Below are 17041 nucleotides of genomic sequence, written 5' to 3'. Positions count from 1 at the left end.
ATGGAACAGTATTCACCTTGAAACTGCTGGCGGATTTACTACCGAAGAGATCTACGACAATGGGAAGGACTCTACCCCAACTACACAACCTAGAGGAAAAAAATATAAATAACTGTAATCTTGTGATGCTTTATTTAATGCGTCCCCTGTTATAGTCCACGTAGTATGGGAAATGAACATATTTTTAAAGGAAATGCTTTAACTGCAGTCACGTCTGAAAGGATGGATTTCACATTTAAAAACATGTCAGTTACTCCAGTACTTTTAATAAAACTGGACCATGGGAAATTAACAGTGGTCATACACTTAACAGTTAAAGCTGCTGAAAACATGCACAAGTCATTTTGTGAAAAGTTTTCCATGTTATAAATCTTCTAAAGAAGTCAAACATTAAAAAAGAAGTCGGGTAGCAAGAAAAAAAAAAAAAAAAAAAAAAGACTAGAAGCATACAAATTTACACAAAGGCTTCAACTCCTGGACAGTCGTGACAGATGCGCACATAGGGCAAATGAGAAGATCGAGGTGTTGTGATGTGGTTGTCATTTGTAATACCGGGATGGACCATCAGAGTACCTAGATGGACCTGCAGAGAGACAACACAACAGCAAAAGTTCAGCGCAAAGAAAGATACTTCACTCAGTGTTATTTAAAGTGTGAACAGCAGGAATTTCATTGGTCTTCCAATCAACAGATATCATTACAGGACTGACCAAATTGAAAGGCTGATGGGGACTTGGTGCTTCTATACCTGAGAGACTACTTGAGTATCGGTCAATACTGCTTGGCAGTCTGGATGGTGTGGAGCTAAAGCTTGTGGAGCTCATTGACAAGCTGCTCAAACTAGACCCCTAGAGGAGGAAGCAGAGACAGAGCATGTTGCCAAATAATTGTTTTAGATCATAATGAAATTGAAAAATCTGAACAGATTTCAGATTGGACTTAATGATTTATTGCCAAAATATGAGAACAGGATGGATTTTTAGTGGGGAAAAAAAGCTCCATACCGCCGATACGTTCCTCAGTCTGTACTCCATTAGCAAATCTGTTAGTTTCTGTGTCACCTTCAGCACGAGCTGTGCATCACTCTCGTTCTCTATCCGGAAAGTATCCTAGAAAATAGATTTTTACAAGTTACTGTGTGTTTGAATAAGAATAGTTAAACAATATACCATAAACAGTTTTGTTGAGGAGCCTATTGTGAGAGACACGTACCAGGTACGCGAGTAGCGCATTAGGTTGGTTGCCACTTTCTGGAGCTGTTCCCACCAAGCCCTGCCTCTCCATTGGCATGTCCATTGGTCTGTCTGTTGCACTGCTCCGGTAATCATCAGGATACATTCTGCTTGGGATTGCATCCAGTCGTCTACTCCTTCCATAGCCATCTCTTCCACTACCTGGTCCAAATCCGTCTCCTGTTGGGTTATACCCCATATCATCTGGGAAAGGCCTTCGATCCATACAGGAGTCATTGACATTTTGTCTGCTTGAGTAGTCTCCAAAGCTGGGGTCCCCATATTCTCCCGCTGGGCAGTCAAAGAAAGGACCATCCTGAGGAGGAAATTCCCCTGGAAACCTCGGGTCAGAAAACCTGGGACCTATGAGAGAGAGGTTTTCATTTCATTTCAATACAGTAATACAAGAGAAAAGGGGCCTACTTGTACACTGTTACACAGATTGTGGTTCCATTACCAAATGGCTCACCAAAGGGTGGTCCCTGTAGTCCCATCCCTGGTGCTGGTGGAGGCATAACTTTAGGGATAGCAGAACCTGTGAGAGAGCAAAGGTTGTAAGACATGCACAACACAGGTAAACAACCAACAGGAAATCCTTTACTACAAAACTTGATCATAGCAGAGTAACTTACGAAGTCCTTTAAAAGCAAGTACTTCAAAGGGCTCCCTCAAAATCACCTAAAAGCCAAACAGGAACAGAAAAATGTCATCAGTAATCATATTGTAGAAAATATATAAACCCACTGTTCAAACACAAACATAGGGCATTTTTAAGTGCCGAATATAACCAAAAAAAAACTGCCACATTCATTTGAATGACACAATGACAGCTTGGTCTAGGAGAAGTTGTCTGGCTCAGCCAAGGCAAACCTATAAATACCAACAATTATGCATTCCTGACTTGATTAACAATTTAAATGGGAGAATTCTACTGATTACCTTACAATCTTTGCGTTGGAAAATTAAATAGTAAATGGTCTGTATTTGTAAAGCGCCTTTCTAGTCATTTCGACTACTCAAAGCTCCTTTACATTACATCCTCATTCACACACCATTCATTCAGGAGGAACCTAAGTTGGAGGAGACTATTCTTTCATGTTCATTCACGCACTGAAGCTATGCTTCAGGAGCAAGCTGGGGTTCAGTGTTCACTTTGACATGCTGACTCACAGGGGATCGACCTTCCTTTTTTTTTCTCTTCTTTTTTTAACATTCAAGTTTTTATTTCACTTCTCACTGTGAGAAAAATTGACATGGCAGTATAAGAATAAAACATGGTACAGAGTCATGTATACAAAACAATATACAACAAGAGAAAGAAAAAGCTATCTTGTACCAGGAATGCCTTCTCATAGTCTTATTTCCATTTATAATTATCTCTCAGATTTTCATTCCCTTTTCAACAAAAAACAACAAACAGGGGGGAAAAGGAACATAACTATGTACAACCAGGGAGAGGATCATCTAATATGGAAGTTAAATCAGAATACCTGCAGCAAAGTAGTGTTGCACTTAAGTTTGTTTAAAGTGCTCGGGCCTTGAAGGGAGCACAAAGATGAGGGAGGGCATTTAAGTGGGTCTGTAGACATTCCCTCAGTTCACTACCTAAACAAAATCTGTGTTTTGACATATTGCGCCCAGTTTTCCCAGTGTCGTGTGAAAACATCCATCTTTAAATTTAAAATCTTTTCCATCCTATAAATCTCCATTGTTACGTCAATCCAGTTTATTGTGGGTCTTCTGGAGAGATATATCCTAAGTACATAACTTTCAAAATCGAATGGTACAATGGTCTTCAGAATGGTCTGAAGTGCCACTTGTATGTCCCTCCAGTAGCTCTGTATGTTCTGGCAGTCCCAAAAAAAAACATGGTAGTGGTCTGCGGCTTGACATCCATGATGTGGTTCTCTGGTTCCTGTGGGTCCTGGTCCTGCTGATGTGGTTCCCTGGTTCCTATGGATCCTGGTCCTGGTTCTCCATCAGCCAATGGATGTGCGTCTGTCCAAGGCTACAGCCTGTCCGTCCTTGGGAGCTGGATCTCTCCTTCACTGTGGTGCTCCCGGAGGTTTCTCTTTTCCCACTGGGTTTTTTGAGTTTTTCCTTCCCGAAGAAGGAGGGTCATAAAGGGCAGGTGATGCCTCGGACTGATCCATTGGCCTCATCGACTGCTGGACTCTTTATTAGATTGTTTGTTCGCTTACACTTGTTTATTTCAGTGAACTTTGTAAAGCACTGTGAGACACTCTGTTGTGATATTGGGCTATACAAATAAATTGAATTGAATCCACAATTCCTCCAACACTGAGAATTGCCATTATCATAGTGTGTTTTCCTCATGGGAGTTATAAAATAACGTGATACAGTCTATTTGAGTTTTGTCGGAGGAAACCGCGTTCTAGGCTGCCATCTTTGATGGAAGCAGAACCGGAAGCCGGGGATCGACCTTCCAATTGAGGGATGACCCACTCTACCTGAGCCAGAGCCGCCCACCTTGATTAAAAGCAAAGTCGGCAACGCTGGCGAAACTAGCAAGAGTGGCTACATTTGGAAGTCCATGACAGTGATGAAAATCTTCTCACCAGTTCTTGCAGCAACAAACACATGCCCTTAACACAGACATTAATTTCCAATAGTCATTATAAAAAAATAAAAATAAAATCAAGGATAGGATAAAAATAATACTTTTGTGGCACTTCTGCAGTGATATAGGCCTGACTCTGACCTTGAGTTGTCCCCTTCCCTCAGTCTTCTCAACACCAGCTGCAACTTCTTTAATTGCCTTCCTTACAGCAGGGTCTTTGACGGCCTCTTCCTCTTCATAGGTGATCTTGTCAGGGTGGACTTTTTTCTGAGCACAAGGCAGAGAAATACACAAATATTATTACAAAAATCTTGTAATGTGCCTTTGAGGCAGACTAAGAAACCAACAATACTCACCAAGTATCTGTAGCTGTGTTTCCAGCCTTTCACATGGGCAAGCATATCATGCTGCAAGCGCGAGACAGCACAGAGTTTGCACTGGTAGTGCGGTGGGACAGATTTACTGGGGCTGCGGTACTCCCACACATACTGAAGACCTGTAGACATGTGATGATCAATGATTACGCCTTGCAGGAAGAGGAGGAGGTCAAGTAAACGTATGTGAGGAAAATAGCTCATCTTCTTACCAATGATGCACTCTGTGACCCCCTTTAACAGTTTGCTAAAAGAGGGAATGGTCTGGATAGATGCCCCTTTGGTGAACACTGGGAAAACAAAACAGTGGTCAGCGCAAAACAAAAGCTTTATAATGGTTCACAACCGATAAACAAGTAAGACAAGAAGGTTCATGTCCAACGAACTAGTCCAGCGAGCCACTATGTTGTAAATTTCGGAGGATCATAGAGAATCTGAAACCTGTAATCATAGTAAAGAAGACACTGAGGTTAAGATGGTCTGTTGTGTTCATAAACTACCTGCAGTGTCTGATGACCAATGATTTTAATTCTGTCTTTACTAACTGAACAACCATTAGAAACCCAAACTCCTCATGTGTGCTTTTGAAACCTGGGGGAAGTACACGAACAGCAGTTCTTGTTTAACCCCCATTTAGGCCCATGATGGGCTGCAGGACACCAGCACCCATGATACAATGCTTCTCAATGTGCCAAACCTCAGGAGTATCACTCCTGGGTTGCACTAATGAAGCATTCCTACTGCAAATGCAGGATAAAGTCACTGCATAATTCAAAATACTCTGGTAAGCGGCTCAGATTTAATGAGATTAAGAAATAATGTAATACGACACATCATCACTCAAGCCAGTGTAGCATGGCAATTAAAAAAAAAAAAATCACTACTGCATTCAGCAGTGTTAAAAATATTTTACGGGGAAAAAAAAAAAGTGTTTACACAAACACCGTGGCACAAAAAGTGCACTTCAACCATTGCAGATGAATGGTTGTATCGCTGTATGTCTCACAGTTTTGAGACCATTAGTGGGTGTCTCTATGTACTAATGGCATTTATGGTGTCAGTTTTCAATGTAGCAACATTTCAGGAGACTGAGTTGGCATTTCTAAAATTGTTCAGTATATTTTCAAAAAACATCTTAATGTGAAAATTGGATTTTCTTAATAGGAATCTCATGGCGAGATACTGGAAAAAGTTTTGCAAGAGTTTCTGCAGTGACAAACACTGATATCCAGAGACCAAAACTATGGTTGCATCACAACAGCCTCCATCTCTGAGAGTTTGAAAGAGCAGTGAACATCTCACCACCCATGGCATGAAGCAAGGAAATCAAGATCTCAAGCTTCGACTCTCAGCAGTGGCACTGTGGATAAAGGACTTACCTATATCAGCAGAATGCTGCGGCTGCTTTCTCTGTCAATGGAGGGAATAAACCCACATGAAGGAGAGAGACACATACAGGCATTAGTGACAGGGTGACACTTAGCAGAGGACTGAACTCCTCGTCCATGTCCGCCACACTATATGTGTCATAGAGCCATTATTTTCCCCTCATTCTCCATGATCCCTGCATTAAGCAGCGACAGTCACAGAGACGAGGGTATAAATCATCTATCTAAATTCTCATTAAATGAGAATGTAGAACAGAAACACTTCATTAGTTGTTTAATAGAGAGGACAGTTGATACACTAAATAAAGACAAAAACACACAAAAAAAGTTCAATGTGCAAATATGTCTAGAGTGGCCACAGTGAGGTCAAGACCTCAATTTTCCCAGGAGAATGAAACCGAGATGTCGCACCAAGTCTTCGCTCTTCTACCACTGTGCATTGTGGCCTCGCACCCAGTGTGGAGAGTTGGGAGCCCTGAATCTAAGTTAAACAGATGAAAACCCCAAACAAAATGATGTGGTAACTAAACAAACGTTCATCCTCTTTCCAGGAAGAGCAAAGCGGAGAGGGATATTAGTTTGAATCATAAGCTCTATAAAAGTATGAAGGTAGTTCCTGCCATACTTTGGCAACCACTTGGGCTGAGGGCACCTAAACATGCTCCAAACACACCCTTTCTTCAAGCCTTGTGAAAAACAAGGACACGGTAGACAGAAACAAGCAGCCAAATATAAGGGAAATTCAAAGTGCTGCATGTAGCTCGTAAAAGTTAAATATCTAAATGTAAATTTTAAGTCTCTTGAGTGTTCCATGAATGAACTTAAAGAGAAAAGTCAGAGTTCAACAGTGTGAGTTCTTGCACTGAATTTCATTGGTGTGTGAAATCAGTGCAGATTATTTACATCTTATCTAACAATGCAAGTAACTGCTTTGAAAACACTGAGCTCTGCTGAACATTAGGCCTTTTTGGCTTTGAGCGAGACAGAAGCCATAAGTAAAAACCGAGTAATCTGCCATCTGATATTGGTTCAGGGAACCAAGGCAAGATCACACACGATAGTCAATGTCCAAACCGGGAGGAAGTGAAAACGTACTGCAGTTTCAGAACATTGAAGAAATGTTTGCATTGTGAGGCCGACGAACTGGACTTTGCAACAAAAAAAAAAGTGGTGCCAAAAAACTAATTTCAACCCCCAACAGTGATAACAGGCCACAGACGTGAGGCCCAGACCACTAAACGGGGTCTTCACAAACACAACCCAGCCTGAGAGCACACCGGCTGGCGCCAAGTCCATCTTCCGTCTGGCTCTTCTTCAGGCACCACAACAGCCAGTGTGCAACGTGCACCTTCGTGAGACCGACATCATACATGCGAGGGCATACGAGTGTAGCTGCACTCATTGTAATGTTTTTTTAGTGGTGCATATATTGTCCATGTGGTGTCCACGAGCAGTCTGAGTGTGATACTTACCTTGATAATTCTCTTAAAATTCGCCTGCGGCCCATTTTTCGGCGGTGGCTGGTTAACCGGAGCACGAGCCTCCATTTCCTCAGAGTCTCCACTGTGGGACAACAAGAAAAGTAAAAACGTATCAAAACTCATTCAAAGGCCGAGCAACACAGAAACATGCTCTCATTAGTGGTTTTTGAGTTGCAATCATCAAAGGCCCACTTTGTCTCACATTAGACCAGTTTTAGACCATATTACGGAAAACATCTCCAAATAAGTCCAAACACCATACACCCAAAGTATGTCCACCAGTTAAACAGTATGATGTATTACCTTATTTACCCGAATATATATGAATATAAAATGTAAGTCCCTCCAAACACAAGGTCGGGAGAATAGAGAGGCTGCGATATAAAGAAACACGACGCCGACGAGGCTCCAATGAGGATGGGCGGCGCAGCTATCGCCAGTTTAAAAAAGACAAAAAATGACGTTATTTTATTTCTACTCTTTATAATAAAAACACAATGACTCTCATAATACAGCTAAATGAAAATTCATTACGCTCAATCCACCATTATCTGGCATTAGAAATTAATGTGCGAATATTTCTCAGGCACTCTTTACGGACAACCATGCAGTAGGTTTGTTTTTAACGCCGGCGTTTACCGCAATACTTTGCCGGAGCAAAATCCAAACAGGTATTGAAAACGTTGATATTTTGCGGCACACTTGGGGACACATTTTGTTTTCTATTTATTTCAATTACAGTTGTCATTGTTCAGATATCGTGAAAATGTCTACAGGATCCCAGTCTTTGCCGTTTTACCGCGTAGACCCCGCAGCCGCTGAGCTCTACACATCTAACGAGTCTTTGTAAACATGTAGACTCAAAGTAAGAGGACCCAGTGCATCAGCACGAGATTGAATACAGAATAATTTTTCTTCTTGTATGAATTGATAATTGTGAGCTGAGGGGCTGCTTTATATCTGTAGCCATTGAGTAAGTGTTTGAGGTCGCGTTTACCTCTGACGGTAATAGACGAGATTTTTGTCTGTGGTGAGTTAAGTAAAATAAAAAGTGTCCTACATGGTGTTGAACCAGGGTACGAGATAGTTAGCTACTAGCTATTTAACTATACTGACGTTACTATGGGCGCAGCTGTCTTGTTATCGATTTAAATGCTGCCATAATCTGACTTATCAGAGCAAAAAGTGGGAAATTTTCACTGTTTGTGCTGCAAAATGTGTGATATATTGCCAGTTCAAACGCATGCCAGAGCTCAGTATGGCTCTTATTGAAATCAATGCAATCAATTCACAGACAGCAGTATAGACTGCAGAGATGAAGTCCAAGAAGAAGAAGAGACAGGATGACTTCCAAAAGGTCAAGTTGAAGGTTGGAAAGACGAAGCCCAAAGCTGATAATGCCACTAACACCAACTTCCGCTCAAAGGGAATCCATCTATCTGAACAGCTGAAGAGAGACACAAGTGGCCCCACCACACACAGACAGCTTGGCATCAGTGTAAGTTCTTTATAAATGTATTTCACATGTCAGCAGCATGCTTTCACTTCAAAATCAGCTCTGGAATATTACAATTTGTCTGCTTTCTCTCCCTTTCCTCCTGCCTCACTAGGACCTCCTGTCTCAGCTCCACCATTACAACGCCAATGTGAAGCACAGTGCCTTGTTGGGTTTGAGAGAGTTGCTGTCCCTCAATCCCTCTCTGTTAGAACAGCATCTTTCTCGCTTGCTTTCTGAAGTGGCAGCGGTTTTCACAGACAAGGATGGCAATGTTCGTGTGGCAGCTACACGTGTGCTAAGGTTAGTAAAGCAACTTGATACAGAAGTACAGCACATCCATTAAAATACACGTGGTTTTTGTTTCTTTCCTAAATATCATGGGTTAAACTATAACATTGTGCTCTGTCTCCAGGTTTATTGCACAGTCTGTGCCGGCAGAAAGAGTGGCTCCATTTTTCCCTCTCCTCAGTGCCCACCTGTCTTGTGCCATGACCCACATCGAGACAGGCATCCAGGAAGACGCCATGAAGGTCCTTGATGTGTTGCTGGAACACTACCCTGCTCTGCTAGCAGCGCGGCCTGCAGTACTCCTCACTAACTTCCTGGAGTTGATCTCTCACAGACAAAGCAGTGGGGGAGCTAAAAAAGCCCAGGATGTTAAGGGACGGACTTGGGCTCTTTCAATCAACCCTAGCAGGGCTGTAACTAGTCAGCAGTGGCGGCTCTCTGTGCTCCTCAGGTATGGGTGCCATTTGCACACAGATTCTGGAAAATTTAAATTGGAATTATAGCTGCTAACCCATTGTTTTGTGTCACCTATAATTTTAGGCTTGGACGCTTTTTGCAGGCAGTAGTTGAGGAGAGACCAGTGGAGGAAAGTGATATTTTTGAGGGAGTGTTTGGCTCCAGTGGAGAGGGCAAGCTTACACCTCTGGATCTCAACTTTGAAGAGCTGACCTACAGCAAAGTTGGAGTTAAGGTGTATGAGCATTCTGGGGCCAAACCAACTCCACGTTCCACCTTTAGACTCAGGTACAATACCACAAACTCCAATGTCAAATCTATGAACATATGCCATAACTAATTAATAATATTTAACCTTGTTTCATGCGAATATAAACAATCGGATGTCTTGTTCTAACATATTCTGTACTCCACAGACCGGAGGTGGACCCTGGACCAGCAGTGGGTGAGGGTCTGGACTCAGCCGAGGCTGTTCAGAGCTTTGCAGCCACACTGGTGCCTCTCCTGCTAGAAGTGTGGGTAGAAGCCAGCACCAGTGACTGTCCCTGGAACAACACTGAGGGCGCTCACCTGCTCACCCCAGATGCCATGTCAGTCATGTTCCAGGTGTTGTCTATTCTGCAGCTGCTGAGAAAACTGGCACCACAGCAGGAGCACCAGGCTGCACTGGTGAGATAAGGAGTGCACAAATGTCACACAGTAGTTTTTTTTTTTTTGTACAAGCAATTGTTTACTAAAAATGTCTTGTGTAGGATGCATGGTTCATTAAAGAATACCTGGGAGACTTTAAGCAGCACTTCATGAAACACTTTCCCTATGGTGCTCGGGACACACCGAAACATAAAAAGAAGGTTGATCTCAAAAGGTAAGGAATATCAGGCAAACACCAATCCCTCTCCCTTTTATTAATGTGAAGTTAAACATTGTTATGCAGAAGATAGTTTCTTTTCTGAAGGCCTAAACTGGTAGTAATCACTATAATTACATCGCCCTTCCTTTAGGAGTAAGCAGACTGCAGCCGTCCCAGGACTGACAGTGGAGCCTCTGGCCCTAAACATCACACTTTGCCAGGTCATGGTGTCCCTCAGTCAGAGGCAAGGACTCGGTCGAGAGACGGACGGAGACTGGCTGACACCTCTGAGGACGTTTGTACGAGACACTCTGAGCAGCGGAGTGAAACTGAGTTACAAGCAGCTTCACATGTTGCTGGGCACTGTGTGGAAGATGGTGCTCACACAGAGGAGCAAAAGTAAGCAAGTAAACACAAAAGCACAAGTTCAATAATAAGAGTTCAGTGTTATTAACAAAGGCAATATGAGCCACACACCAGAAGACATTTTTAATTCTCAGTTATTTTGACTTTAATATCTGTACATGTGTTTGTGTTTGTGCAGCAGTGACGGAGGACCTGATGGCAGCTGTATATGTCTACTATAAGCAGAGGCACCTGACGCTACAGACACGATCTCTGCTGCTGTCTTTCTACAGTAAACTATACCTGCAGGAGCAAGGACACACACACATAGCGAGGTAACTTTCAACAGGTGCAGTTCCTGTACATAGCATAACCACAGCTCGACTTGCACAACAGCATGCAATTGCACAGGCAGCCCACGTCTCCGTTTTAGTGCAGAATTTTAGTCGAATCCAAGCAGGTGAATGTAAAAATTCACTGCCCCCCGAAACTCCCAAACCATGTTAGCAATTATTAAAACTATACATTGTAGATATAAAACGAAGCATGATTATGAAACTGTTTGTCATATTCATTACAGAGAATTTATTTTGAAACCAATTGGGGTTTTGTGGTGTTTTTTGAAAAAATTTACATTTTCACAACACCCACAGCGTTTTTTCCAGTTTAAAAAAATTTACAGACAGGTGACTGTTTAGGGAGCAGTTTGTTTATCCAGTGCAAGTACAGGGAACATCTGTGGTGATCATGTGTTGTAGAGTCCACATGAAATAAGGTCTTACTCAAGCTAAATTATTTAGGACTGTATACTTCCTGAAACTAATATTTCTTATTTGTGCTTGTAAAGGAAGTAGAGCACAATGTTCTAATCCTCTTAATTTATGTTTTAGGCCTACAAGCATACAAGACCAGATTTGCACGGTCACTTAGACACAGACTTGGTCCATTGAGGCCCAAACGAAAATTCTTCTATTGTGCCTTATATTATAGCCAGACACACTGTCTGCATTTAGCTCATGTGCATCTCTGTATGTTATCTCTCCCCTTGTCTGTCTGAAGGAGCAGAGTGCTGTATCGTTGGCTGGCATCTCTTCCTGTTCAGTTGTCCCAGCTTGGCCATCGTAACCCTGCTCTCTCTGCACGACTTATCCTGGCCATCCAGGCAGCCGCCTCCCGAGGAAACAAAGAGCTGCTCGCCAGTCTACAAGCACACGCCTGCAGACTCTACGGTAGGCACACTCAGTTTGAGAGGGAGACAAAGAAACAGAGATCATAGAGGCTAATTATTGATGTAAGACATAATGATCAGATTTATATAGCAACAATGTTTCGTTGTCACCAACTCTGATCTTTGTGATTTCAAACATGTTGCACCCCTGGACACACCCCAGTCAGCGATGGCCCATCAGGTGTTTTCCATCAACTGGCAAATACCTGATGTGGCAGGATTGATTACAGTGTGATCAAAGTTAAAAACTTTCAGCCCAAAGACAGCCGGATTAATCTTGGGGACTAGGGAGTGGTCTTGCTCTTTATTTATTGACTTATTAAATACAATTGCTGCCAAGTATCAAGTTCATCCAATTTATGAATGTTTAATTCAAGGAAGATGCAGTAAAAGCAAGTTCTCTGTTTTAGATGTTTCTTATTTCCAGTTAATGAATGGAAAAATAAATGTGAATGTACATGTGTAAAATACATTTTAACATTTTCTTCTGCATAAACATTTCAATGCAGTAATAATTGTTAGATTGCGAGAAAAATGTTGCTAAGCCATGAGAATTGCACCATAGTTCCCCTAGGAGGTGGTGTAACTCCATATTTTCCACCCAAGCCAACTTTGTGAAACTGAACTTTAACCAGAGGTGGAAAGCGGTAATGAGACCACATCCACTGCTCTGAGGATGGTCAGATAGTTAAGCTGGTGTGTTTCAGAGGGGGCTAGGGGAGGGGGAGGAGGGAGAGGGCTTGGGGGTCAGCGCTGAGATAGAAACTGCCGCAGAGCCAGCATTTCACCATCACAAGACTCCTTTTGTCTGAGGGCTTCTGACATCAGCATGTGCGTCAGAGACAGACAGAACACCACACACACACACATTATCTGAGCCGTCGCTCTTGTGGCTATGTGGTCCGTCTGTCTCCCTTTTACTACTCCAAACATAGTCTAGCTTTCCTGGTATCACTGTCATTTTCTTAATAGAGCTTCATGTTATATCCCCAGAGGGTGTAGTGTATTGGTGTCTCTACTTAATTACATGTGAAGTGCGTGTCTGTGTTTGTATGTGTGTGTATGAAGATCCACAGGAAGGAGCTGTGGTGTTGTTACCAGCAGAGTCCCAGCAACGACTGGTGCAGCTGCTCTACTTCCTACCCAAGATGTCTCACCCTCTTCTGGCCAATCTGAGCTGCTGCTGCACTACGGGACGGATCTCTGCTGGCCTCGCTGCCTCTCTTATTCGTATTGTACACCTTAGGTGAGCCTGAAAACCCCTATAGAGCCCATGTGAACTCAATTTATTGAGGAAATAGGTTAAACTGTGAGGGCATTCCTGTGCAGTCAAAAATCTATCAGGTAATAGTGTTGGACGCTCAGAGCACTCTTTCTACCTTTAGATGGCAGTATTGCGCTTTCTCAGTTGAATTCCTGAATTCCCTTATCTTACCTGCCCGTTGACAGGTGCTGATGTGGATGCCCTGTTTATTTGATATTCAACTTACTGGTTATAATAAAAGCATTTTTTAATATTATTACACAGCTTACCTTTCCCTGTAATGGTGTGTGCGTATGTGCGTGTGTGTGGGCATTTGTGTGCCTGACCTTTTGCTTGTGTCAGTGGGGCTGCAATATACAAATTTTGAGTGGAGAGAGTGCTGACTTTATATGGGATGTGATGTGTGTGTAATGGGTATAATACAAAGAGCTCTTTGGGAGGCTGGAATGTAGAGCCGTCATGGAGTATTGAGAAGACAGTTCGGTCTGCATGTGCCTCCCAGGCTTCACAAAACACACTTGTTATTCACTCACATTTCCGACTGTTAGAAATCTATCTCCCCTAAAGACAAGGAAGAGTTTTTTACAACAGCATCTCTGTGCACTGCTATCCTCAAAAAAAAAAAAAAAAACACGGCATCATGAAGAGTTTAAAGAGGTGTGATAAGGGATATATAAGCAGGAAATTCTTTTTCGAAAGTGGTGTGTCTGAAAAGTATAACATTTTTAAGTTTTAAAAAACGCAGATTTGGCTTTCCAGCTTTGTTTAATGCTGTTTTTGACCCAAATAATTGTATAACGTATTCATTTGTTACGTTCTCCAGGTCGTCTCTGAGTGGCTGGTCGGTTGGGAGCCAGGAAGCGGCTCTGCAGGACGTGGACTACATCAGTTTCCTGTTTTCCACCCTGACGGGCTTCTCGTCCGACAGGCTCGCCTCCCTGCAGGAGTCCGGCGACGAGAGTGCCCTGCCTCCCTCCCCTCTCTCACCCCTCAGCCTCTACCCTACCCCACTGGAGCACTTCACCCACCACTGGGATGTTGTTGAGGTGCGTTCACTGCACACCATGTTTTCTGCAATAACCTCAAACCTCACGTGCATCCTAACTCTTACGAAAGCTGCTGCCAATCAGAAACACTTGGACGCAACATTGAAAATGAATCTAGAAGGGACAGAGATTAGGAGGTGAGGGAAGAGGAAGATAATCCATTGTTTTGAAAATTGAAAAGTGTTGATATTCTGGACACAGATGTGGTCTCTCAGTCCCCCCTGGTCCCTCTCTGTCTCTCATATGGAGCTCAGAGGGTGGAAGCTTTATCGTGGCACTCCGGCTGAGAGGGGAACCTTTATCGCGTTGCGCAGGTTGGAGATACGTGGTTATCGGGCATAGCGGATATGCACAAATGCTAATGAGAGCCCATGGCATGATGGGAGTGTGACATTTCTGCACAGAAATTACAGTTAACATAACTATGCCCTGGGGCAAGTGTGTGTGAGTGTGTGAGCAAGTGGGGGCCTTATAATCACTAATTCAGCTCCTCAATTAAGCCCTCAGATCCTGCCTCTCTCATCTCCCTGTCTGAGTCAATCACAGGCAAGTGGCGGGAAGGAAGAAGGAGGGGACACACAGTGTTGGGGGGGAGGGGGGCAGCGTTAAGGGACGGACTGTGTCAACTCTGTTTTGACTAATGAGACGAGATTGTTTTTAATGACGGTGAGAATGCCAACAGGTGCACCGTTCTGACACACACTGGCTCGCTCTCAATCCTGCACTTCAGCACGCACGCATGCCTCAATTTGATAAAAACTAATGAGAAATTTGATTTGAGGTTAATGAGGAAAAGCTCAGCCTTATTTTTCACTTTTAAAAAGTTTGTGGCAGCTTCTCAAGCCTGAAACCCACTTCGTGTCCAATCCCGGCAAGAATGAAATTGAGATGATGTGTGGTGACCCTTTGTAAAGGCGCAATGACATAAAGGCCTCACTTTATCCAGACAGGAATGTAGAAATACTGATCTACAGTCTGATACAGTAAATGTAGGTTAGATCTGATTGAGACAGACATTTTTCCTGAATTTGCTCCTTAATTGTCTCAGTAATAACATTACTGCTGTTTCTATCACCGTCCTGCCATCATTTTTCATCAACATTGTTTAAGAAGATTGTTGTATTTTCCCGTGTATCAGCTCTCATTACCTGACATTACACATCCAAACTTCAATAGCAGGGTTTGCGTCAATATATCTGTTACTTTATGACAGTATATGAATGAACTATCTCAGAAATGGTGACAGAAATTTTTGACATAAAATTGTACATTATTTGATAAAGACATTGTAAAAAAAAAAAATAGAATTCTTTTTTTAATCATCACAATTCCAGTAGCCTTAAGAAATGGCATCAGACATTGTTTAGTTCCCCTCTGTGATATTTTCTTTCTAGTCCACTGCAAAAGATGATAAAAGATTTCAGCATAAAATTGGACCAGAAAACCTTTCAGATCTTCCAACTAAAAACATCCGTTCACTGTAGTTACTTTGAATTGCTAAAATTAGAATTGTCTATCATACTTTTTTGTAAGAAGTACATCAATGAAGGAATTTCGTGGAAAAAGCACATGTATGATACGTTTTATATAAAATTATTTTGTATTAACTTAACTGTTTTATTCTTAGGAAATCTGCCACTGTCTGGAAACGCTGGGTTCAAAGTCTCAGTGCTTTGACATTTTGCAAAATGGCATTTGCAAATACCTGGTAAGAAACCGTTTCCATTAAAGCTGGAAAATTACACTGAAGAACTCTCAGTCACGTTTGGTATAATGCTTGTCTTATCCCCTGGACTGCTTGTCTTTATTAAACGTGGTACTGTATACACATCCTGCATATGTTATGTGTGTGTCTCTCAGACTAAGTTAGGGGTGGTGCCCGACAGTATGGCGGCCGGGCTGCTCAGAGCAGTGTCCAGATTACTGGACCTGTCCGTCCTGCCCATTGAGCCTGTGCTGCGCTTCTTGTCTCAGTGCTGCCTCAGCCTGCTGGCTCTGCTCATCACCCTGCAGCAGGAGTTACCTGCCGAAACCAACCACAAAAGGTGTGTGTCCAATGAGTCCCACCCTTAACTGATCTGTGTTGGGAAATGGTTTCCTGTTGATATACAATCTTTACTTTAATAGCAGTAGTGAGCTGTTCGTCAGCATTAGGTGACTAAGATTTATGGCAAATTTTATTTATGTTTTTTGCAGGGAGGCAATATGGGGTGCTTGTGTGTCAGCGCTGAGCACTGTTCCTCGGCTGCTGCGAATGGTTCTGCAGTTGTTGCGTGTTGGAGATCTGAGTGAGGAGGAGCTGCCACAGCTCGGACAGATCCTGTCAATGTTGCTGCAGCACACGCCGCTCCACAATCAACTGCTGGCCAACGCTGCTCTGCTGCAAGAGATCATACAACACCTCACGGTAAACACAGCTCAGACATGAAATTCACAGGGATCGATTTTTAAGGCTTTTATACAGTTTGGATAATGGAGGCTGTTCACCTGATTTCTGTGTGTGTGTGTGTGTTTCAGAGGTATTCTCGCGGTGTGACCACAGGCAGGGAACAGTGGTTGACAGACTTGCTCTACTGTTATACTGTCACTGTGGCTCATGGCTCTTCCGCTCGCCGAGGAAACCTGGGCCTTCGAGACATGTACTGACCAACGCACCCCCAGACCAGCAGCTGGTGTTTGTGTCAGTTCACCCACTCAAACATCTTACAGCTACTTTCACAAACGAGTACATACAACAAAACCGTAAGGCAGGACTACAGTCAAGAAGTGTTGTTTTTATTGAGTGACAGTGAATAATCCACTTTCTTGTATTAAGAGCATTTTTTCTGTGTCTTAAGCTGCTGCTTTATTGCTTTATTCTTAGTCTGGTAATTGTTTGTCTTCCTTTTGCCTCTATGGAGTGTTGTTGTTGCTGAATGTTGTCCAGTTCTTACTGTGGCATCTGATGAGTTTTGATTAAAGAAACAAAATAAAAAAGTTAAATCCAAGTGTTCTGCCTTTTGTGCCCATA

The 17041-nt window shown here is 42.7% G+C and overlaps 2 protein-coding genes across 3 annotated transcripts; one reads left to right on the top strand and one right to left on the bottom strand.

Annotated features, from left to right (window-relative positions):
* Positions 1–246: 246 nt before the first annotated feature.
* Positions 247–7436, bottom strand: LOC139205643 (uncharacterized). 2 transcript variants are annotated; one of them, XM_070835919.1, is made up of 12 exons: positions 7360–7436; positions 7048–7138; positions 5567–5597; positions 4400–4477; positions 4170–4309; positions 3955–4080; positions 1865–1910; positions 1690–1767; positions 1213–1595; positions 1005–1109; positions 749–848; positions 247–583 (listed from the first exon to the last, which is right to left on the bottom strand). In XM_070835919.1, the coding sequence occupies exons 2-12, from the start codon at positions 7120–7122 to the stop codon at positions 540–542; spliced, it is 1206 nt and encodes a 401-aa protein (XP_070692020.1). In that variant the 5' UTR covers positions 7123–7138; positions 7360–7436; the 3' UTR covers positions 247–539. The 2 variants fall into 2 exon arrangements, with proteins under 2 accessions (XP_070692020.1, XP_070692021.1); XM_070835920.1 differs by having other exon boundaries at positions 1702–1767; positions 7360–7433.
* Positions 7437–7940: 504 nt separating this feature from the next.
* On the top strand, positions 7941–16989 carry tex10 (testis expressed 10). Its single transcript, XM_070835199.1, has 16 exons — positions 7941–8086; positions 8363–8554; positions 8667–8854; positions 8967–9293; positions 9383–9586; positions 9715–9967; positions 10051–10163; positions 10300–10547; positions 10693–10828; positions 11553–11722; positions 12790–12967; positions 13809–14031; positions 15659–15739; positions 15892–16076; positions 16228–16438; positions 16549–16989. Exons 2-16 carry the CDS (start codon positions 8372–8374, stop codon positions 16675–16677), a joined length of 2829 nt encoding a protein of 942 aa, XP_070691300.1. The 5' UTR covers positions 7941–8086; positions 8363–8371; the 3' UTR covers positions 16678–16989.
* The last annotated feature ends 52 nt before the right edge of the window (positions 16990–17041 follow it).

The sequence above is a fragment of the Pempheris klunzingeri genome, chromosome 8, assembly GCF_042242105.1.
Source record: "Pempheris klunzingeri isolate RE-2024b chromosome 8, fPemKlu1.hap1, whole genome shotgun sequence".
Classification (NCBI taxonomy): domain Eukaryota; kingdom Metazoa; phylum Chordata; class Actinopteri; order Acropomatiformes; family Pempheridae; genus Pempheris; species Pempheris klunzingeri.
Note: the sequence above shows the minus strand (reverse complement) of the source record. Positions and strands in the feature narration are given on the sequence as shown.

Coding starts and splice junctions, on each gene's coding strand:
- LOC139205643 (XM_070835919.1), bottom strand. CDS start 7,122: ATGGAGGCTCGTGCTCCGGTTAACCAGCCACCGCCGAAAAATGGGCCG. Junction 4,478..5,566: donor GCAGCATTCTGCTGATATAG/GTAAGTCCTTTA, acceptor TTGTTTTCCCAG/TGTTCACCAAAGGGGCATCT. Junction 4,310..4,399: donor GGTCACAGAGTGCATCATTG/GTAAGAAGATGA, acceptor ACATGTCTACAG/GTCTTCAGTATGTGTGGGAG.
- tex10 (XM_070835199.1), top strand. CDS start 8,372: ATGAAGTCCAAGAAGAAGAAGAGACAGGATGACTTCCAAAAGGTCAAG. Junction 8,555..8,666: donor ACAGACAGCTTGGCATCAGT/GTAAGTTCTTTA, acceptor CTGCCTCACTAG/GACCTCCTGTCTCAGCTCCA. Junction 9,968..10,050: donor AGGAGCACCAGGCTGCACTG/GTGAGATAAGGA, acceptor TGTCTTGTGTAG/GATGCATGGTTCATTAAAGA.